Raw genomic sequence first — 23,584 nt, 5'->3', positions numbered from 1 at the left:
TCATTAATATGTCACTAACGATGAAAAAGTGTTGCTTGTATATTCACTGTCTGAAGACATGTGCACTGCATTTGTTTAGAAAACCCGGTCCTATTATTGGCTGTAATGTAATATTGATTTCAGCAAAGACCCTATACCTGGGTTACATCTAGGGGACCCCACAGTCAATTTCGGTACCTGAAATGTAATTTAAATGTAGTTGAATGTATGTATAGATTTTTAAATGCATTGCAGAATAAAAGGTGAAATACTTTTTCATACCTGAAATGTATTTTCAATAAAGTTAAATGTATTCGACATAATGTTCATCATAATTTCTACATGACTAGACAAGTCATGTCATTCGTGAATGCAAATGTATTTATTTTCCATATGGGACATTTTGTGATGGGAGTAGCTTAGGCATTACAGCATCTGCCCAGGAAGTGAAAGACTGCAAGTTTGAATCTCTGGACTGCCAAAATAAAATAAATTTAGCAAAAGATTGTCAGGAGGGTGTGGTCGTGGTGTGCAAGGAAGGAAGGAGCCAAATGCAGGAAGGTGGGTAGTGATGTTTTATAATAATCAATAGCACGTATAACCCAAGGAAAGGGAAGCGTCCAAGCGCAGAAATTAGGCCCAGGAACACAGGAACTAATATAGGTTACCTAACGAGGGAATGGACACCAGGTGTGTGCAATAACAAGACATGACATTGCCATGGGAGGAGGAGCGGCGTGACTAGAAGGCCCGGCGATGACGCACGCCAAACACAACGCCGGGAAAGAGAGCGTGCGTCTCCCTCGCGAGTCCTCGTCATAAAGATATTTTATGTTAATTGCTTCTAAAATGTAAATGACTGGATGATTGGTGTGGACAGACAGGGGTGTAGGCATTGATTGGTTAAGCTAGATGTACATTAACTTCCTGAATGTTTTTGATTGTCCTAGATTCTTCTGAAGTTCTCCACAGCATTTCCAGAGGACCTCCCCCACAATGAACCTGATCTGTGCAATTCTACTTCTCTCACCGTTGTCCTTAGTCCATGGGGCCTGCTCTCTCAATGGGAGGAAAAGAGGAGACTTATTTGGTAGGATATCAGGCCAGCCTCTAAATCCTTTCCTGACAATCAGTTTAACTGAGCAATGTTACGCCAATGCTTAATATCTGTCAAAACAGGAATCAGCTTTTGCTAGCACTGCCAATCCCAAATGTGCTCAAACCAAGTAATAGATTACAGATGTAGATCAATAGATCTGGTTGTCAGTTAATATCCTCTGAGCAGTCCTTAAGTATGCAGCATGTAATCCTTCTGCCGCTTTATCATAGAGTTTATTGTGGAATTAGACTTTGGATTTTGGTCTTTGGACTTTCTCAGAGTCAGTACCAGTTGCTTCTACATATCTCAATGTGTCTGGGAGGAACTGGTGCCTCACTCGCTGATGTTTGAGAAACGTTGCCCGGGTTATCAAGTTCAAACATCAAATATTACAAATATTAACACATTACCTTCTTTAATGGTTAAAAAGCTCAAAATCAGCAGGCAGGCAGCAGTTAGCATGGTGGTTATGGCATCTGACTACTCACCAAAGTCTGGCTAGATCTAATGTCTAGCAGGCAAGTCAGAAAAAATATGTTAGTCCCAGAGAATGAAACTTACCTAATATGTGTCAGTGGGATGTCAATGTGTCTGCTAAATACTTAAAATATAAAATATTATGCATCAGTGCCTCACATTTCAGGGCACCTTCGTTGTGCAGTTAAAGAGGGACCCAAACAGATTCCTCTTCAGACAACCCATGTTGACATTGTACACTAGTTGTCTTCGTAAGAAGTGATCTTCTTACAATGTCAGAGCCAATTTACACGTAAACACACATTATTCCTCCCGTTGTTATGGTATTTTGTTTAGGGAGTATGGACTGGCCGGTCTTGTCACAACTCCCGGCATGATTGGCAGAGTTGAATATTGAGACATGCATCCTCCAAAACAAATCGCGCCAAGCTATGCTTCTGTTTGTCACACTATTTGTCGAGACCAATGCACTTGGAGAACGCTCCTCCAGTTAACAGCTACAACCAGCTTGCATATGCCACGAGAAGTTACTAGAAAATTATAGGACAAGACAACCAATGCTAACCTAAACTGCCTCCACTCCAGACAGTACATATTGCACCAGCTTTGTGGGACTTCTAGGAACGGATGGATATGGGGCGGGCATGGACACCCTGCACTGCGAGGGAGTGCCCGCAGATTGAAGAGCATAACTTGGAATTCAAATTTGGAATTTAAAATTGATTTAAGTTGAATCTAACTAAAACTGACAAAGTATCCAGGCAAACTAAAACATACAATAATTAAATTATCAGTTTGTATCAACTTTTTCATTTTCAAAAACTATTTTCAGTTATTTTATGCTTTACTTGATAGAGGCAGTGGGGAAGATAGAGGAGAGAATTTGCTGAAATGTAGTGGGCTGGGTTCAATCCCACGCTACAGCAGTGGACTATAGCTCACAGTGTTAAGATTTTACAGGGTATTTTTATGTCACATCCAATCTAATGCAGTATTATCCTTCTCTATATGTTGCCCCAGACTGCCCAGCAGATGTGTACATTGTGCTGGACACTTCTGAGAGTGTAGCACTGAGAGCTAAGCCCTATGGCTCCTTTGTGGAAAAGATCAAACAGTTTGCCCAGGACTTTGTGGACCAGCTTAACACCAGGTGAGTATGACTTCCCTGTTCTTGTAGCAAAACCACCATCATTGACTAGTTAATTGTCCATTCAGCATCTTCATACCAACCCTTTACTCTTATTCTTATGGGGATACACACATAAATCTTCTTGAGTTATAGGTTAATCTAGTTATACTGTAGCATAGCAATCATGCCTCTGCAACTTATCCAGAATGCTGCAGCCCGTCCAGTGTTCAACCTTTTTCAACCATGTCACCCCTCTTCCCCGCAAGCTCCATTGGCTTCTGGTACAAGCTCGCTACAAGACCATAGTGTTTGCCTATGGAGCAGCAAAGGGAACTGCACCTCTCTACCTGGCTATGGCTTATGCTTTAACCCTACAACCCTACCCATGCCCTCCGATCTGCCACTTCCTGTCTTTTGGGCTCCTAGCACTCACGGGTGTGCAGCTCCTGCTCAGCAAAGCAAAACTCTTCTGTCTTGGCACTTCAATGGTGGAACAATATTCCTCTTGAAGCCAGGACAGCAAAGTCCCTGCCAATTTTCTAAAAATGTCTGAAAATGTACCTCTGCTGGTGTCCCACCCCCACCACGCAAAAGATAAAAACATGCACTTAACTTTGATTTCTCTGGCACTGACTTTCCCAACTAATGGCTTCGGTGAAAGAAAGTGTACTTATTAAGGTCTTATTGTGGTTTACCAAGACACCTTAGGAGGAATGTACTTATTGTAAGTCGCTCTTGATAAGACCTTTTGCTAAATTACTAAAATGTAACATACATAGCTGTACATGTGCTGAGTTTAAATGAAAGCACATTATTTGCCTGGTGGTGTGCATGGTTGAATTTTGGCCACATTACCGCAAAATCATATTAAAATCATATAGTGTTTACATCACAGACCAGACCCTTTCAGATACTACGGATAGTTTGCTTGGTATTTAATAAAAGTATTAATCTCTGTGATAATAATAATAAGTACAGAGTAACTGCAACTTCACCACCCTCACAAACCACCCCTGATAAGCACCATTAATAACTTCTCTGTACAGCGGTTTTACCAATAATGTACTGTAACATTTCTGCGTTGACCTCTTAGTAGCTGCGGGTCGTCAGTGATGAATCAGGCCTGGGAGGCAGTGTATGAGAACGGCCCCTCTCCTTCCAAGGTTGTCACTTTTGCATGTAAATATGTTGCTCTGGAACAGACACAAGCATCCATGTGCTCACTGTATACACATACATACGTGTGGTCCACACCCCAGACTGCCACACAACCACACCAGCACACACACACACACACACACTCATAGAGATATAGACACACACTTACACGCTCGTTTTGAGACTACCCACAAACTAAACATACACGCTCACACAAAAAGATCAAGTTAAAGATGAAGTCCCATTGAGGAAGGCACGCAACCTTATTGCTCTAGGGGTGTCCCAGAGACAGTGAGATATACAAAAATACACCTTTTCAATTCATGTGGGTAGAATTCACATTTTCCAATTGTTCAATTTGAAAAATACAATTACCTTCCTTATTATTATCATTTAGTTTCAATAACACCAGATTTTAAGTATAGGCAGAAGCCAAGACAGAACAGACTTAAAAATGGGATCTAGCAATGAACAGTTTAATTTATCATGAATCTTTTGTAATCACACTGTTCAGAAACAGCGCAAATAATTAAGCTTTATTTTCTGTGGAGTGCGTATGTGCCGGCTTGTCTGTGTTTGCTGCCCCCTCACAAGCTCTAGCAGGTAACTGGAGTGACGACTGACAAAACATATCGTTTTGATGCAGGCATTGCAAATCATTCGTCCAGAAAAACATTTACCTTTGGAACAGTGCCTTCCTAATTATTATTATGGGTTAAATATGCCACAAAAATAAGGAATGGGTTATTAGACAGGAAAGTGGGGGAAAAATGAGAGAGTTTTTGCTGGAAGAGCAGCTGGCCAGTGAAAACTCGGTGTATGTATTTACTGGATAAACATACATATACTACATACCTCAAACACTTCAGTCAGACATATAAAGCAAGCATGCCTTTTTCTTTTGCACTAATGCATGGTGATTTATCCCTCAGACTCATTGGCAATATACCACTGTTAAAGGGATAGTTCACGCAAATTACAAAATGTTACATCAGTGTGCCTTAACCTGTAACCAGTTTATGGACCAAGTATGACAAGAATACCTGCTTTGGTTTAGTTTCCCTTGCATTGTTTGTAAGTTCTAGCATTTTAGCATTTCTGGCACAAATCCCATCCATTCCCAGAGACTTAGTTGAGCATTTTTTGAGAATCACAACAATGTTTTTAACTACATGTACATTAAGGTACTACCGCTGTGAGCGTAACCTGACGTGGAACGTGGGAGTCCTGCACTACAGTGACGAGGTGAAGGTGATGAGTGAATTGACCAGCACCAAGGAGTCCAGTGGCAGAAACCTGCTGAGGACAGCCATACGGGACATCCGCTACATTGGCAAGGGTACCCACACCGACTGTGCCATCTCCGTGGCAAATGGGCAGCTCATGGCAGGGTGAGTCCATTGGACAATGGTGTAGTTGGTCTTGTCTTCTCGCCGATCTATCTTCCTGTCTCACTGTCTGTTTGTTTTCTATCTCAAATGTCACTTGTGGGCGTGTCACTTTTACAGTACATCTATTTGAATGTGCTCATCTGTGCATGATAGTAACATTTGCATCCTGTACTTTTGCAGTCCCCTTAGGAAAGTGCTTTGTCAGTTAAAATTTTGAAAGAGTTCTGAGTAGGCCTGAAGGGGAATTTTAATGAATTACCCTTGCAGGGTAAACAGATAGACATGCCAAAATCTATAGGAGACATGGGTTCCTCCGAAACTGTAATTGCAAAAAAAAAAAAAAAAAGTCAGCTTCACTACATATTATGTTTAGTGAAATGCAAAAACATCTCCAGTTGAAATCCTTGATCAAACCTGTCATGCTAATATGATTACTTTTGACAGTGGCTGCACCCCTCTACTTGGGTATGGATGTAAAACCAAAAACGTAGTTTACCTTGCTAAATCTTACTAATTCTTCTAAATAAAATGTTTTCTTATTAGCTGATACAGCATGCTTTTGTGATATTGTTTTCAATCAACTGCATAGAAACAAGGAACCAGGCAAGAAGCCTGTTCAGCCGGCCCTCAATACAAAGTGTCACCATCCCAAGACTTGAACCAAAGACTCCCACATGAAAGGCTGTGTTGCTAACCACTTCACCACAGAGCCATACAATTGCTGGGTGTCAGTATATCCTGAACAAATCCTCTTTTGCCACTGGCCATTTTAATAGTTAAGTGGCCATTCGTGTATGAAATTGATAGAGTTAAACTGACTAACGTTTCTTACTAAGTTTACCTCCACTACAAATAGTGTCTATGCATGGCGTTTGCCACTGGCCGTTTTGACAGCGTATTAGCCAGTAATAAGCTATACCGGTATCTACTGACTTACTGGAATAGTCAAAAGAATTGAGCAATTGCTACCAGAAATAATTAATAACTTTCATTGCTCTCAATAGATTAGAACTTGGGTCTTCTACATGAGAGGCACTGTCTTTAACCACTACGCCACGGCATTACACGTTTCAGCAGTCACTAGACTCCATTAACGATTGCGTTAAACTGACTAACGTTTCTTTTTAAGTTTACTTCCACCATAGGGTCTATGAACTGTATTGCTTTTGCCACTGGCCATTTTAACAGCTTATTAGCCAGTAATAGGCTTACTGGTATCTACTAACTTCCTAGGAATAATCATAAGAAATAAGCAATTGCTAGCCAGACTGAAGATTAACTTTTCCATGCCAGAAACAGTCGCAATGTAACCGTATACAGTTTCAGTTAAGGCTTACTATAACGTAACTACTGTATGTTAAGCCAGCAAATGTGTTTGTCTATCCTGACCCAAAACACATGCAAGGATGCGTTCTTCCGAAATCCACCAGAAACAGTTGCAATATAACCGTAAATTGTCTTATTTTTAGATATTAACGGTTTAAGCCAGCGATGTTTTCATCTATACGGAATAATTCATACTTTGCTTCACCTGCGAGGTGATACGAACTCAGGACTTATAGTGCACTAGTCTGCTTCTCTAACCACTACGCTTTTTAACAAGAGTTAGACAGCCAGTCAGTCAGTCACTAAATCAGTCACTCAATAAGAGACATTCCACTGACGCGGTCTGGCAAAAATAAGGATTGTGTCTAGTTTTTAGATTTTAGTTTTTAGATGCTACATTTAATTAGGACAGAGGTAGTACAGCTATCCATCTGTAGCATTCACTGGATAAAGGTAAATTCCCTTTTCTTTTATACACTGATGAGCCAAAACATTATCACCACCTGCCTTATATGTTGTTGGTCCTCTGTGTGCCGCCAAAACAACGCCAACCAACTGAGGCATGGACTCTACCAAACCCCTGAAGGTGTCCTGTGGAATTGGACACCAAGACGTTAGCAACAGGTCCTTCAGGTCCTGTAAGTTGCGAGGTCCTGTAAGTCACACTCCCTCTAATGGCTTGTAGTCCTCCCACAGTGCATCCTGGTACCATCACTTCCCCAGGTAAATGGCACACACGTACACGGCAGTCCACGTGATGTAAAAGAAAAGGGCAGTCATCAGACAAGACAACCTTCTTGCACTGATCCAAGGTCCAGTTCCGACACTCACATGCCCATTGTAGGCACATTTGTTGGTGGTCACAGGGGTCATCATGGGCACTCTGACCAGTCTGTTGGGGGGCAGGTGACGTCATCACCTAAAATTAAATATCTAATATAAAAAACACCTCAGCGGCACAAACAGAGCACAAACAAACTATTTTGGGTGAATTTGGAGCAGGTTGGGGGGCTGAGTGACCTCAGAATGACCTGTACAATTTTATTAAATTTCTAATAAATGATTGCAGCACAAACAAAAATGTTAAAGGCACAAACCAGCACAAAAGATGAAGTCTGTTTTGCCGAAGGTTAGTGTTGGGGGGGGGCAACTTCACACAGGTCTTTCATTGCCCTCACGCATGGATGAGCCTTGGGTGCCCAATACTGTACCTTGGCGGTTTGTGGTTTGTCCCTCCTCGGATCACTGTCAGTAGGTACTCCCCACGGCTGACCGGGACCACCCTGGTCAGCAGTGGTGGTCTGACCAAGAGTCATCCTTGGTCAGATGACTCTGACCAAGTCATCTGGCTATAACAATTTGGCCCTTGTCAAAGTTGCTCAGGTCTTCACTCCTGCCCCGACACTAATGTGCCCTTTTTAGGAGAGGATCAACGTTATTTTACCTGTGAGTGGTCATAGTGTTTTGAATCTTCAGTGTACATTCAGTACCCTCCATAATTATGGGAAAATGCATGTTTGTTTGTTTTTTCTGCTTTCTTGTGTCTCTATACTCCAAACATTCTGTTGTATCTGCTTCCTTAACCTACAGCTCTCATCTCCGTGGCAACAAGTACATGGTAGTGGTAACAGATGGGCATCCGCAGGACGGCTACAAGGAGCCGTGTGGCGGCGTGGCCGACGCCGTGTCTGAGGCCAGAGCCATGGAGATCAAAATCTTCAGTGTGGCTATCACTCCCCATCATATGGTAACCAAGAGGGAATATGGCTCTTTAGAAATGTTATTGGTTGGAGACAGAATACACTGTGTTGCCCCCTGAGGTGGCCATAGAAACATGTAGACAAATGCGGCTGAAATAGTATTGATTTTAATCTGACATCTGTCTGACAGATGTGGCTGTCTTTCTCTCTGTGTCTGTCTGTCTTTCTCTCTCTCTGTCTGTCTCTCTGTTGGTCTTTCTCTTTCTGTGTCTGTCTTTCTCTGTCTCTCTGTCTCTCTGTCTGTCTTTCTCTCTCTCTTTCTCTCTGTCTGTCTCTCTGTCTCTCTTTCTCTCTGTCTGTCTTTCTGTCGGTTTTTTGCTCAATTCAATTTCAATTCAATAGGTGCTTTATTGGCATGAATGGATGGTTGCCACTGTTGCCAAAGCAAACATATTTAGTAAGCAATGTGATACAGTACATAAAAAAATACAATGGAACTATAAAAGCACAATTAAGATTGACTCATACAGAGCAATGGAGTAGGAAGTGCTGTTCACTTTCAAATTCTCTTGAATCACAGTGTTTACAACATCTCTCCTCTTTGACCACCCATGTTTTCTTTATGCCATCCTGACTGTCCTTTGTTAGTATCTTTCTTTTTTATATTCTTTGATGAATACTAGGTGTTGTGCTTACCTGATGGTGTGTTTCATGGTTTGTGGAGTTTTTCATGAATGTTTCTCCCGGTGTGATCTCTCCTGAGTTCTGGACTTTTTCTGAATGGTCGTTACTTAGTTTTTTTCCATATTTATTGATAATGCCCAATGTTTACAGTACTGTTCTAGTAAGGTCAGACTCTATTGTAGACCCTGATCTGTCATTGACAATATAACTAAGTCATCAGCATCTGAAAGAAGCTTTATTTCTTTGTCTTCAGGTGAGAGTCCTGGAGATGTAGATTGTAACAATATAGTAGCCGATTAATTTATAAAAATGTTGAACAAGGTTGTGGCGGGGTGGGTATGCCGTTTGCAACCTGAGGCTGCAACCTTGTCTCACTCCTTTATCTTGTATAACATTTTTTTTTTTTTACTTTTACACAACATTTTTCTTCATACATCACTTTTATTGTCATAAACCTTGCCTCCTACACCACTTTAAAAGAGTTTTAAGAACATACCTTCCTGCCATACTGAGTCAAAGGCTTTTTTGAAGTCTATGAAACAGGAAAATATCTTCCCCTTTTTTTGTTTCGTGGACATGTCTTTTGATCAGGGTGTGAAGCGTACATATATGGTCTGTTGTTTGGTGTTTTGGGGAGGAATCCAATTTGACTTCAACTTAACTTTTCTTCTTTTAAGAAAGCCTGGCTTCTGTCACTAATAATGCCACAAAAAACCTTTCCCAAGTTACTACTAACAGATATGCTTCTATAGTTATTTGGGTCAAACTAGTCAAAATGTTTTAGTAAAGGTGTAATAAACCCTTGGCTCCAGATCTCAGGAAAGGAGCCAACCCTGATCGTCAAGTTGAACAGCCTGAGAATGTCTTCCCGTAGTTTAGGGCTGCTAAATACCGTCTGGTCTACCGGCTTTACCTCTTTTGAGGCCTTTCAGTTTATTATTTAGTTTGGATAATGTAATGCCATTGTCCAGTTTATTATTTAGTTTGGATAATGTAATGCCATTGTCCAGTTTGTTCAGTTTGTCTTTAATTGTAAATTCTAAGTCTTTTAATTGTTTGATATGTGTGTGTGTGTCTCTCTCTCTCTCTCTCTCTCACTCTCTCTCTCTCTCTCTGTCTCTCTCTCTCTCTCTCTCTGTCTCTCTGTCTCTCTCTCTCTCTGTGTCTGTCTTTCTTTCTGTCCGTGGCTGTTTCTTTTCCCTCTGTAGACCAGCAGACTTGATTCCATATCGACAGATCCAACACTTGCCCATAACCTGTCTGCTACCAGTGAGGACCCTCAGGTGGTTAGGAACACCATCAGCTCCATCGTTTCCTATATGGTCAGTACGCCCGTGTGACATTCTTCATTTTGAAACCTAACTGTCATTCACTTTGATTCACCATCCAAACAATGATTCTGATCAAACCTTGTCTCATCTTTTATGGATCTGCAGTACAAGGATTCTGAAGCTTTGGTGAGTTTTGTTATCCACTTTTCACATGGTTCCACATCAATCCAGTGTGATTTTAGTTGCGAGCTCTAAATACTGTAATCTGTTTTTTTCAGTGCTGTTCAGTGGATTGCAAGGTAAGCCTGATCACACTGCTGATCACATTGCTGATCACATTGCTCCAGACATGATTACATAGGATCTGTCACAAAACATTACTACAGCTCTTATTAAAAATGTTACAGGCTCCCCGGGGATCTCCAGGATATCCTGGTGCTGCTGGGAAAGAGGTAGGATGCTCCACGTATTTTCCTCAAGTTAAAACAACTGCTCCCGCAATCGGCAACCCTTCCAAATCTGTTGGAAGTTGTTGTGATAAGACAGGGCCATAGATACAACTTAATATGATAAGATTAAGGACGGGAGAAAATGGGAGTGAAAACCATTATGGAAATGCATATAAAAACGTTTACCACACAATGGATCACATATGATCACACAGTGTGTCATGGCTAACTGAAAACAAAAATGACCAGGACAATAAATGAAAGAATGACATGAAACAGAGAACTGTCTTGATTGATTGACAAATGTATTGATGGTGTAGACCAGCTTATCCATAGATATTAGATTCAGCAGGTGAGTGTGAAGGGTTTAAACTGTTCAACTTCTTGAACCGTGACAGAATACAATTGTAAAAGACATGTCTGGCATAAATGCATGCACAATCTCACGCAAACAAGGACTGGACTGCTTCAAGTGACCTAAGCTCAATAGTATAGCTATGCTATAATGGATTCAATGGCATTTTGTTGGCATATGATCTAGCCCTCCCCCTACTGCGGTCAGGATTTAAACAAAACATTCTATGCACAGGTGTGGCTTTGTGCCAATATCCAATGGAATGTAAATGAGATGATGAATGACATTACCAAAACTCTGTTCTGTGAGGTTTAATGTTACAGTGCTCTCAGACAGAAATACATTCGTATGCAAGAGCCATGCTGGTGGAATAAGGAATCACGTCTGCTGTATTACAAATATTTGGATTTGCAATCATAGTTCTTCTGAACGTTCGCCCAGTGCCCCTGTTTAGAGTTCTGCCTGATAGAGACAAATAACTTGAGCTTCTCCTTGTCGGATGAATAAACATGGCATCCAGATGGCCCCTCCAGACCACTTTATTAGTCAACTCGTCTCTTGTGTGGTCCAGCCAAGTCATGTGTTACAGAGCAAGGAGGAACTGAATTGGATCTAGTTTTATCAGTTCTTTTGTACAGTAATGTGTTCTGACCTTTGTTGGCAGCCTAAAGAACAAGACACTCTGTTTAAAATGGGAATTTCAGGCCAAAGGCTATAAATAAAATGTGTCATGTAACGAAATTTGCTTATGACTCTTTTGTTGATATTATATTAAAGGCAGCAAAAATTACTTCACGATCTCCACAGCATGTCACAATTCACACAAATGGCTTCACTCAGTATCTACATCGAAAATGATGGGCACCGAAATAGGTTCACTGAATACAACAACAGAGGTGTGAAAACATACGCATCTTTTTCAGGGAACTCCGGGACGTCAGGGGATCGCCGGGAGACCCGGAAGTTCGGGAGACAAGGTAACACTAGACATTCCATCGAATGAGCTTGGCCGTTGGCATACGACCGCCTGCTGTCATGCGCGTTACACATGCCAAGGCTACAGATGATGGCCACAGTGAGTGTAGCAATCCTCACACTGAGAATCATGTGTTTGTCACCCAGGGGACAGCAGGTGACCAGGGACCCCCAGGACACCAAGGAGAAAAGGTCATTATTCATCGGATTGTTCAGAACGCGTGCCGTTGGTTAGCCGTAATGTGGTATTGCCTGCCGTACTTCACAGCTATGTCTTGACTGTAATATGCTGAACTGCACTAATGTACGCCTTAGGCTTCCAGTTTCTTAAACGACGGTTAAGTGCTTGTAACATGCTTGTAACGACTCTCTTTCTTCACAGGGTGACCAGGGGCCTGTTGGTGACAGAGTAAGCCCTTATGCATCCTGTGTAGAGTAATAATGATTATAACCATGTTGTAAGTATTTATAGTAAAAACAAAGATTTCATCAAATAGCGGTTCAGCAGTCAAAGTATTTTCTTTTGATCACCTTGTAGGGTCCAAGGGGCCCGTCTGGACAAAAGGTATATTTCTGATCTGATTCATTCATGAATTCTTCTAATCATTAATCTTCATCCATTCATTCATGCGTCAATTAATTCATTCATCCATCCAAGAATCCATTTGTTCATTATTTTATCCATCCATCCATCCATTCACTCACCAATTCAGTAATTGAGTAACCAAGTCGGTTGTGAATTGTAACATACTGACACCATTCCAGTCAATGACAATGTTGGTTATGAACGGAGGTGACGAGACCCCTGTGCTTCTGTCCTAGGGCGAGAAAGGGGTCAATGGAGTGGATGGAAAAGACGGCCTTAAGGTTTGTTTGTGTTCTACATCTTCCTCAAAACAGTACATGCCCCATTGTTTGACATTTACAGGTGCGTGCCCCAATATTAGCACCCCAAATTCTAATAGGATTTGTAACATGCATCCCAAATGGATGACCTTGTACACGATATAGTAAACATAACAGAGACTTGTTTTGGCTCACTAAACAACTACTGACTGAAATTAAACAGCACTTTAATGAGCCAAGCCGACTGTGTCCCGGCAGATACACTTTTATATATACATTCTAGAATGATTAAAGATGTTCTGAAGGAAACAAGATGAGCATTGGATACAGGCCAGTGATTGTCTGCAGGTCCGGCGGACTATGCTACACGGTTACGTAACAGCTGTGCCTTGTTTCACAGGCTCTGGAGCTGCCTATCATAGCATTTAACTTTTAACCAAACCTTCGGGGAACTAACATAGAGTATAACAGATTGGGGTCAAAGGTAATTCTGTATAAACAATCAATCCAGGTTCAATATGCTGAATATGAGACAATCATATTGGTATTTTGTACAGTAGGCTAAGTGTGAATCTCAAATCACATACTTGCATACTATAGTATCTCAAACCAGATTACGCTGGAAATAGTATGCCAAAAGTTCCCAGATGGTCTGCTATTCCTGGTGGGTTCTCAAAGTACGCATCCATGCAGGCTTTTTAGGTTAATATAGACAACAACCCCATGCCCAGTAAAAGAGGAGGTGTTTCCACAATTCTCTCGTCTTTTCACTCAACAAAAAAGTCAGTTATCGTCACCTATATTTATAGTTATTGCATCAATGTCATTCACTTATGGAAGAAAACCGAATGTTGTTGTGCCATGAAATGAAAATGATTTGGCAGTGTAAACTTCATTTTCAGTCTAGCTGAAAATGAATTATTGTGACTATTCCAAGTAGTAAGATATTAGTAGGCCTATTACTGGCTTATAAGATGTTAAAACGGCCAGTGGCAAAAGCCATACACATCATAGATGCTGTTTGTGGTGGAAGTAAACTTCATAAGAAATGTTAGTCAGTTTAACACATTGCTTAATGGTGTCTAGCTAAATATTAACCTCCTAAGACCTGAGCTTTTATAATGTATGCATTTTAAATTTCTCTTAGCTTTTTGGGATTAGTAGGACCAAATATAGTATAATATCTAAGCATGGCGCAGACAACGGTCCTCTAATAAGGACAATAGGTTTAAGTTTAGCAGAAGTACATGATGCAGGAATCCTAAAACATACTGTCCTCATATGTGGACACAGGGTCTCAGGAGGTTAAAACCTGGCTTGATGTTAATGCAGGACAAAATCTCATGTTGAGACACAATTTTATGATGAGATTGTATGTCCCAATTGGTCCCAAAACTGTCATGCTAGCTTACTATATACCAAATGATATAGGATATAAGTACGTACTTTTAGTACATAGTATGTAGTATGCGATTTGAGATTCACCCTTAATGTCCACCCATTTTCCAGGTTTATGTTGCATACTGTATAGCCCTTTACTTCCCACTGTCAGCCTAAGCTACCATTCTGTTATTGGCATGTCAAAATACCTAGTGACTTGACAGTAGACACATCTGTAGACAACAACCGGCTTTCAAATGCAAGATGTTGTAAGCTAAGAAACCTTAGCCCAGGTTTTAACAGGGTCTCCAGGCATGATCAAAATTGTCCTGAAATATTGTATAACAGGAGGGAAAGGAGACAAGCTATTGACCATGTGGGGAACATTTTCCTTTGGAAATGTGCCTGGTTTTTCAGTGGATTGGTTTTTCAGCAGAAATTCTGCAAAAATGTGTTGGTATTTTAGAGTTCTATTTCTCTGGAATATTTACTCATCCAATTGTTATTCCTTAAATGTGTTGTGTCCCTCAGGCAAACAAATGGTTAGGCATATTGAACTATACAACTTGCTAAAACACAAAATACTGTTGCTGACATTTATGTATTTTGTGAAATGTCAAATAATGTTTATGATTCTATTTTTTATAATAAAAAAATTGAACATGAATTGCATCACCAAGTCATGGGTGCGTCCCAAAGCTGACAGGTTTATTGATACTCTTCACCACTCTGGATGTTACCCCCTGACTTGTCACCGACACATGAAGAAGTTGGTATGGGCAAATGGCTGACTTGGTTTCTCTCTCCTTCTCATTATCTTTCCCTTTGTCTTTCACTTTAGGGGGAACCTGGGTTTGTGGGTTTGCCTGGCTGTAAAGGAGACGATGGGGCAGAGGTAAGCCTATCAAGTGAGGTCATAACAACACCGATACATTTTCAAGCGTTGCATAGCCTTCCCATCAGCATTGCTTCAAAGTGACCTTTTACCTATTAACCTTTTGTCTCCAAAGCATGTTTTCACCCTTCATAATTTCCTTAAAGGGGTACTGCCTCTAAACAGTAACATGATGTGTCTCCTCCTCGTCTCCTCCTACCGAACCAGACCGGTGTGGTACTAGCTAGTCCAGGATGGTTTAGGGTGGGTAGGATGGTACTGTGAGTGTTGAAAGTGAGTATAAGGAGATAACAAGGCGGTGCAAACTGATAGACGGACGGTGAGAACGTTTAAATGGGGAATATCCTAGTCACAATATCATTTTGTAGAAAGATTTCAGTTAAAACATTAACTGCATATGTCTACTGGTCATGTTTCTTTGTTTTTACACTAGAATGGGCAAATTTTACATATGGCCCCATTTAATGAAACAGAATAAATGCTCTTAAGCCATCAGTAATTGAACCTCTACATTTCGTGATGCTTGGACACAAGACGAATAATATAGAAATTGTTATTTGTCTTCCTGGTGCCTGACAGCTGATGGCAAAACCCTGCTAGTCAGGGATCCAGTGTAGCTTCTAGGTAGCTAATTCATTGCACACTACTTGTCTCATTTCTTCAGTCTTTCCAAGCAATTCCCTAGCAGACCGTATCTACTCCCATTTCCGCAACCCCCTTTAAGAAAATAAATCTGCACACACACATGCAAACGCACACACACACACACACAGACACACACCCACACACACACACACACACACACACACACTTACTGCATTCATTCCCGCCTAGAGTAGGAGTCCAACTTCCTGAGAAATGGTTACACCATGAGATCATCAGCCAGCCGTGTTCTAAGAGCCAAGGCCAGTTAGTAATTGACTGACATGTACTACAGCACTTTCCAGGATGATGAATGTAATCCCAATTGGGTTGAAAACCTTAGCAGGTTTCAGTGTCATTTCCTGTGATAACAGAACATTTTTTGATGCATATTTGTGTTGATCAACCAGGGGAAAGTTACAACGCCTTTGTTTATGTTTGTCAAATCGTGGTGTGAGTCTGGGAGTAGATTGTTTTGGGGTCTTCATGTGTAAAGTCCTCCACTTGGATATAATAATACAAAATAAATATGATTTATAATAAATATGTAGTTTATATAGTCTGTAGTATTGATGCTGATGTTGAGACTGGTTCATTGGTAATAACTGCTTCCTCTGATAGGGGGAGCCAGGTTCTTTAGGACAGAAAGGGGATGAAGGATCTTATGGATTACCTGGGCAAAAGGTAAGTCTCAAATCCAACACCTTGCCCATCTGCAGTTTCTCTTGCCTAAATATCAACCTCTTTTAGGGTATTATAACTGAAATTGGAAAGTGAGGTTAAATTAACCTTTCGATGTTGCTGTAAAGTTTTAAGAACTGAATCATGTGTCAAGTTTATTTTGGTCCATTGTGTACTTTCAGGGTGGTAACGAAACACCTAAAATGTAATTGTATAACTCATCAGTGCATCTATTTTCTGTCCAGATGCTGTAAGAACTCTTAGAAATTGAAGAAGTTACCTATGGGGGGAAGGAGAGCTTGTCCTTTGTGTGACGCTTAGGTAGTAACATAACAAAGGGAATGTGTTTTATTTACATAGGACAGATGGGCAACAACTGATCTCGCCCCTTTTAACTGTAATAAATACTGTTGATTGACCTGTATTGAGTTAGAGACTCCTCGGACGATTATGTTTGTAAGCGTTTGACGCGTCTCTCCTATTTGCAAATAGTTGTGCCAAGAGAATTTCATCGCTTTAATTCCTCATTAAAGAGTTCTGATCGATGGAATTGCCATCACACCTTCCTGTCCACAGGGTGAGACTGGGCCAGCAGGGGAGGCAGGTATTCCTGGAGTGGCTGGACTCAACGGAGCCAAGGTATGGATCAATTAATCAATCAACCATCCACCTAACACACCTGAGACCTTCTCCTGACTGTTGTTACGTCTCTGCCTGTAGGGAGAGCCTGGACCAATGGGAGTGCCTGGAAATAAGGGTGACAGAGGAGATGATGTAAGTGCATCGCCTCCCTGATAACTCTGCTGTGAATAAATAGCAGGTCCCAAATAATGCCAGATTGTGATAAGCTCCTGATGGTGTATTTTAACAGAATCATAATTGAATGAGGAAATAATGTAACGATAACTGGACAATGAATTAATATACCTGTGCACCTTTTTTGCTTTTTACAGGGGGACTTTGGCACCCCTGGGGCCATGGGCAGAAAGGTTTGGGATTCAGATCTTAATAAAAACAGATTGCTCCGCAGATCACTCTACCCTGGAATCATGGCTGAATATAATAGTTTTATCACTCTGTCACTTATTTTACAATATTTTAGGATATTTCTTTTATAAACACTTCATTTGATATTTTCACTATGATAAAAACGGCCTAGTTAACCACATGAAGTTTTGCTTAATATTGTTGTTTTTGAACTGTACAAGTTTTTGTCCTCACTTTCTGCCTTCCTCTGTCTTTTTCTCTGTATAATCTTTCTGTCTCTTGTTTCTTTATCCCTCTTCCTATTTCTCTCTCCTAAGGGTGAAATGGGAGAGAGGGGACTGAGAGGGGTTCCAGGAGTAAGAGGTGCTCAAGGGGATGTGGGGGACAAAGGCCCTGTTGGGGAATTGGGACATGAAGGTCAGGCTGGAGATGTGGGTTCACAGGTCAGTTTTCTCTATATGTTCTTACCTAAGTGGAATATTCTTACCCAAAGTGGAGAACATTTGAAACACAAGAAAAGGAACCAAGCAAGCCTAGTTCGAGCGGCCCGCCATAAATGTTGTTGCCCTCACTGGATTTAAACCTGGGTCTCTCATGTGCAGAGTTGGGGAGTAATGGATTACAACAAAACATTAACAGTACTTATATATGATTACTTTTGGATTACTTCAATTGAAAAAGAATAGGTGTGCGAAATCATTATGACACGCTGCATGCTTGTTTTATTTTATTTAATGTTTTTAAAACATCGTTATTTGAACCAAAATACCAATCGAGTGCCTCAGTTGTGTGTGATCATCATGCGCGCAAACGTGGACGCGCATAAGCAGTTTAGTGACTGATGAAGCGCTAGTTTAATTTGTAAAAACTGTGTGTATCTATATTAGCTGACTGATTTAAAGGTGATTTAGTTATCTACTCAATGCATCTTTCTCAGAACAATGATAGGCGATAGGCCTACCTCGTGTTATATACAGTGGGGAGAACAAGTATTTGATACACTGCCGATTTTGCAGGTTTTCCCACTTACAAAGCATGTAGAAGTCTGTAATTTATATCATAGGTACACTTCAACTGTGAGAGATGGAATCTTAAACAAAAATACAGAAAATCACATTGCATGATTTTTATGTAATTAATTTGCATTTCATTGCATGACATAAGTATTTGATACATCAGAAAAGCAGAACTTAATATTTGGTTCAGAAACCTTTGTTTGCAATTACAGAGATCATACGTTTCCTGTAGTTCTTGACCAGGTTTGCCCACACTGAAAGCTGGGATTTTGGCCCACAATATATATATTATTTTGCTTTCATGTGGTTACTCTAATCTTGGTTACCCAGAAATAAAATCATAGTGAAAGCCTGTCACTTCCTGTTTTCAGTTAGTTAACTATTGTGATTTCAGTTCTGAGATGGAAGTTTCCTCCCTTAAAAAGAAAATGATTCATCAAATCCCTCCCTTCCCCAATGTCATTCTCTTTTTCCATGACAGGGCCTGACTGGAGTGTCTGGACCAAAAGGGTACAGGGGAGAACCAGGTCCCCCAGGACCCATGGTAAGGCAGGTTTGATGTTTTCAATGACTTCAATGATGACATTTGTTATACCACGTGGTAACAGATTAACAACATAATTTGACCTCCCCTCAGGGTATTAGGGGCCCCAGGGGGCCTCCAGGAGCCCCAGGAGAAGCAGGGCCTGTTGGTGAGAGGGTGAGTTCATGAGAACAGAACAATGTTCCTTTTTGTCAAAGTCATTTGTTTTAACGCAATTATCTGATGCTTTTATTCTAAACTATATAGTGTAATAATAATAATTATACATTGGAGCGCATCATAACCCTGATTTGTTCTTTAGGGTGATGATGGAACCCAAGGTCAAGGCCTACCTGGATATCCAGGATTTCAGGTGGGAACTAATATTTTAGAGCGCCTTTCAGACTTTGGTAGATCTATTAATAGATAGTGTATACTAAGGACTCTATTATGAAGTTGTTATTAAGCCACAGTGAAAATGTTTCCGTGGTCTAATGATAACGCAACAAGCGTGACACAGACACATTTCCATTGACCTAATTTTCCTGTTTTATATTTCTCTCTTTTACCACCATATCACAGGGCTACCCTGGTTTGAGGGGACCTACAGGTCCACAGGTACTTCTGGTTGTCTGTCTGTCTGTCCATCCATCTATCCATTTGTTTGTCTTAACACCTGGTAGTCGGTCAATCACAGTGGTGTAGCTAGAGATGTGTGATGGGATTGATGCAACTGTGATACCAGTGTGCTGTGTGGTCGCCTCACCTGGATGTCTGGACATGGGTCCCCTGGCTGTCTTGACATGGGTCCCCTGGATGTCTTGACATGGGTCCACTGGGTGTCTTGACATGGGTCTCCTAGCTGTGGGTCACTCATGATGGGAGTGTCTTCAATTCCACTAAATTGCACAACTGCATGTACTGTGATCAGTGTTTTTATGTTGTTTTCTTGGTGTTGTACTTGATATCCTGTTACATTTCCCAGGAATATGAGGCCTTGTCTGCACAGCAAACCAAACGGAATCCTGATTACACTTATACAATACTAATGCACTTTTAAATTAAATACCTTTGAAAGCTTACAATCATGACAATTAGGGCCAACTGTTTAGGGCAATTTAGGGCCTGCTGTGAATCTTGTAATATCTCATTCCCCTGTAACCGCACATTGGGCCCATAAAAGGAAAGTGCTTCAAGAATTGTGTCAGCAGTAGAGTGACTTGACAGGTTAGGTTCACATAGTGAAGGCCAAATCACAAACAAAGAAAACTATATTTGGAATACATTAACACCCCAGGGTGTATTTCCCAGTCCTTTAGACGGCTGATTCACTTTAGTGTCAGGATTCTCTGGACTTATACTGAAACTGTCGGCTATGACCCTTGGTTAAATAAATGACCCCTATTTCACCAGGTAAGTTGACTGAGAACACACTCTCATTTACAGCAGTGACCTGGTTCACCCCCACCCCAGAGGAGGGGGGGCGATGAATGGGAAGCTAATTGATGGTTACATGGCCCTGACATCCAGGACCTGGGGGTTAACACCTCTACTGTTATAGTACACTTGGTGACCCTGGAGAGTTAGGTCACCTGTTTGACATCCTTACATCCTTGGGGCATTCAAAGCTCTTTTGAGCTAAGGAAAGCACCTCCTGCAGGGCTTGCTATGCTGCATCTTGCAGCTTCTGGTTCCCATCCAGGGACTTCCCGGAATAATTCCTTTGAATCTTTAGAGGAAAACCAGCAATGGGATGCAGGGTGAAACACTGCCGGCTGCTAATGTCCAAAAACAATTCTCAAGAACTTGGCCTCTGGCCAACAGAGCAGATGCAACCACATGGTCACTGTGTGTCAGATTTATAGGGTGAACAGAAATCTGACACACTTCATTTGGTTATGTTGTGTTACAATTTTACAAAATGTATCTGTGACCAATTTCAAGAAAATGCTTTGTACTGTACTGTTAAATTGCTAAATGAAACTTTAATGAATTGCATAATGTATTCAATCTTACATATTATAAGCTTAGGGTTAAGTATTAATGTTTGGTGGGAGCTAAGCGTAAAGGCTTTAGAAAAAAATATCTCCACTGATTTGAAATTGGATTTAATCTAAAGCTTACTATTTCAGCTTAAATGTTAGTTAGTAGAGTTAGTGTTAAGGTTGGGTTTTTAGGTTAGGGTTAAGTATTTATTACCTAATCGTTACGATAAATGCTAAAAAAAAAATCTCACATCCCCATCCACAATTCCCAAACAAACCAGCATTCTATTTTAAAATGTTGCATGTAAATGTGATATTTCACTTGTTTTATACATTTGCAAACATTTCTTTAAAACAGTTTTTGCTTATTCATACAGGGGTGTTGTGTGTAGATTGATGAGAAAATGTTTAAATGTAATCAGTTTTAGAACAAGGCTATCATTTAACATGAGAAGGGAGCTGAGTACTCTGTGTACATGGTGAATCAGTGAATGTGAAGGCAACTACACATATTTTCAAATACAAAGTGTGTATACAAAGCATGCTTCCATTCATTGAAGCTTTGTGAATACGCTTTGTAGATACAGCTTTAAAGGAAAGTCTTAGTGTTGCATAAAGTCAGGCTGAACCGCGGGATTCAAAGGAAAAGAGTGTTTGTTCTGGAATTCATTTCATATCTTGGAAGTTTTATAGGGGTCGGCGTATCATTATTTTCTCAGGCTGACTTGCTGGTTCTCTTGAAAAACATCTTTCTGGTGCCAAGTCTACAGTAAAAGGATGTGAATTCACAACTTGTGAAAATAAAAACAAAGCACAGCAATTTATGGATTTAGGCTCCCATCTCCCCTGTCTCCCCCATCTCTGCCTCTCTTTGTCTCCCTCTCTGTATTTAACAGGGTATCAGGGGATTACCAGGGTCAAAAGGTGATGCTGGCCTTCCAGGTGATCGTGGTGATGATGTAAGTTAACCCTCAATTGCAAAGAGTTCAGCCCTGTCCACTGTCGAATATCACCCAAAAATTTCAAACCAGGAAAATCGTAATGTCTGTGTATAGGCTAGCATGGGTAATGTCTGTGTATAGCCTAGCATGGGTAATGTCTGTGTATAGCCTAGCATGGGTAATGTCTGTGTATAGCCTAGCATGGGTAATGTCTGTGTGCTCTTCCATATTAATTTCCCAGAATGACCAGACAGGACGGGAAGGCCCCCAGGGGCAAAAAGGGTTCCCTGGCCTCACAGGAGAAAATGTAAGTTCCGCACAGTGACTATGATTGTGGACTACTGCATCCCAGTGCCGGCCTGCCCCTGAAGCTAAGCAGGCTCAGCCCTGGTCGGGCCCTGGATAGAGACCACGTGCTGAAGGAAATGGGCTGGGAGGGCCCTTAGGGGTCACTCTTCCCTTTGGTCCAACACCAAATCCAAGAGCCATGCGTAGGTTTCGACCCCGTTTGGGGGGATCCCTTGGCATTGCAAATGTAGGGGTGTAAACGTGTCCTGTCCTGGTGTCCTGGCCGAATTTCTGCCCAATCGGCCCCGACCTTCCAACTGGCACGTTATTCCCCTCTCCTCCCTGTGAATATACTGCATGTGTCTAATCACACTGAGTTGGTTAAAAACATCGGCTAAAAGACAATGTACATTACAGTAAATTTTGCAACATCATGGTTGTGACAATCCACACCTTAATTCACATACAATATGGTTTACCTAGCTTCAAAATTACCTATGCTATGCAGATGTGTGTAAGTCATTCCTATAAGGTGAAGAAAAGCTGTTATCTTGACATGTGACTTCCTGTCATTCACTACAGGGACAACCAGGCCCAGTAGGCCATCCAGGGGTGGATGTGAGTAACTACTTTGTTAAATCAGGCGATGGGAATGGGCCAAATTCAAAAGTCAATCACGGGCCAGTCACACTTGATTACGTAGCAGGGTCCGTGTTTGTAGAAGAATGCCTGAGCTTGGTGCTTGCAGGGATGGGAGGTTGCGTGGTTGGACTGGTTTGTCGATGTTGATGTCAGAGGTAAAAGGTGACCTGTGTTTCTCAGCCTTCAGGGATGTATACTAAACAGTGTCATCGTGATTTGTGTAGAACTGGTCAACAGCTGACACTACTTAGACTAATGCCTGTGTATATTGGGCTTCCTTAAGTAAACACAGACAGTAACACACTAAGAGATACAGAGACACACACACACACACACACACACACACATCAACAAGATTATCATCAGTTGATTTTATATATTTGTTTTATCAGAAACATATTTTTCTTTATATTCTTTGCTCTAAGGCTTTACTGGAGTTCACCTTGTCTTATATTTATATCCCTGTCTTTTAGGAATGTGAGATCCTTGAGATCATTCAGAAACTCTGCTGTAAGTATCTAGTGCTAACATTTTAATTGTACATTTTTTGAACAGAGTGGTTATTTTGCAGGTACCTGTACATTGTGTTACATAGTGAAAAAAAAACGTACCTAATCATAGTTGTAGAAGTTTTCAGGGTGAGACAAAACTGTCTCCTACTCTACCGTTAGAAAGGCCCCTGCACTATTCTTGTACACAGATCTCCTTTAAAGGCTAAAAGACTACTAATTTAAAAGACAACCTTTCAGGGCTCCTGATTGGCTT

The 23,584-nt window shown here is 41.0% G+C and overlaps 1 protein-coding gene across 1 annotated transcript in view; it reads left to right on the top strand.

Moving 5' to 3' along the window:
• Window positions 1-23,584, top strand: part of LOC105006529 (collagen alpha-1(VI) chain) — a 28,024-nt gene that overhangs the window by 894 nt on the left and 3,546 nt on the right. The window contains exons 2-28 of the mRNA XM_010865118.3: window positions 930-1,069; window positions 2,576-2,705; window positions 5,027-5,233; window positions 8,150-8,306; window positions 10,152-10,265; window positions 10,380-10,400; window positions 10,493-10,513; window positions 10,622-10,666; window positions 11,942-11,995; window positions 12,141-12,185; window positions 12,376-12,402; window positions 12,532-12,558; window positions 12,816-12,860; window positions 15,061-15,114; window positions 16,378-16,440; window positions 17,014-17,076; window positions 17,158-17,211; window positions 17,391-17,426; window positions 17,742-17,867; window positions 18,922-18,984; window positions 19,078-19,140; window positions 19,286-19,336; window positions 19,546-19,581; window positions 21,845-21,907; window positions 22,131-22,196; window positions 22,760-22,795; window positions 23,293-23,329. Of these exons, the coding sequence (XP_010863420.2) occupies window positions 976-1,069; window positions 2,576-2,705; window positions 5,027-5,233; window positions 8,150-8,306; window positions 10,152-10,265; window positions 10,380-10,400; window positions 10,493-10,513; window positions 10,622-10,666; window positions 11,942-11,995; window positions 12,141-12,185; window positions 12,376-12,402; window positions 12,532-12,558; window positions 12,816-12,860; window positions 15,061-15,114; window positions 16,378-16,440; window positions 17,014-17,076; window positions 17,158-17,211; window positions 17,391-17,426; window positions 17,742-17,867; window positions 18,922-18,984; window positions 19,078-19,140; window positions 19,286-19,336; window positions 19,546-19,581; window positions 21,845-21,907; window positions 22,131-22,196; window positions 22,760-22,795; window positions 23,293-23,329 (1,798 nt within the window). The 5' untranslated portion in view covers window positions 930-975. The remainder of the gene's footprint in view (window positions 1-929; window positions 1,070-2,575; window positions 2,706-5,026; window positions 5,234-8,149; window positions 8,307-10,151; window positions 10,266-10,379; window positions 10,401-10,492; window positions 10,514-10,621; window positions 10,667-11,941; window positions 11,996-12,140; window positions 12,186-12,375; window positions 12,403-12,531; window positions 12,559-12,815; window positions 12,861-15,060; window positions 15,115-16,377; window positions 16,441-17,013; window positions 17,077-17,157; window positions 17,212-17,390; window positions 17,427-17,741; window positions 17,868-18,921; window positions 18,985-19,077; window positions 19,141-19,285; window positions 19,337-19,545; window positions 19,582-21,844; window positions 21,908-22,130; window positions 22,197-22,759; window positions 22,796-23,292; window positions 23,330-23,584) is intronic.

The sequence above is a fragment of the Esox lucius genome, chromosome 20, assembly GCF_011004845.1.
Source record: "Esox lucius isolate fEsoLuc1 chromosome 20, fEsoLuc1.pri, whole genome shotgun sequence".
NCBI classification, from domain to species: domain Eukaryota; kingdom Metazoa; phylum Chordata; class Actinopteri; order Esociformes; family Esocidae; genus Esox; species Esox lucius.
The sequence above is the reverse complement of the archived record's forward strand: the minus strand, read 5'-3'. Positions and strand labels throughout refer to the sequence as shown.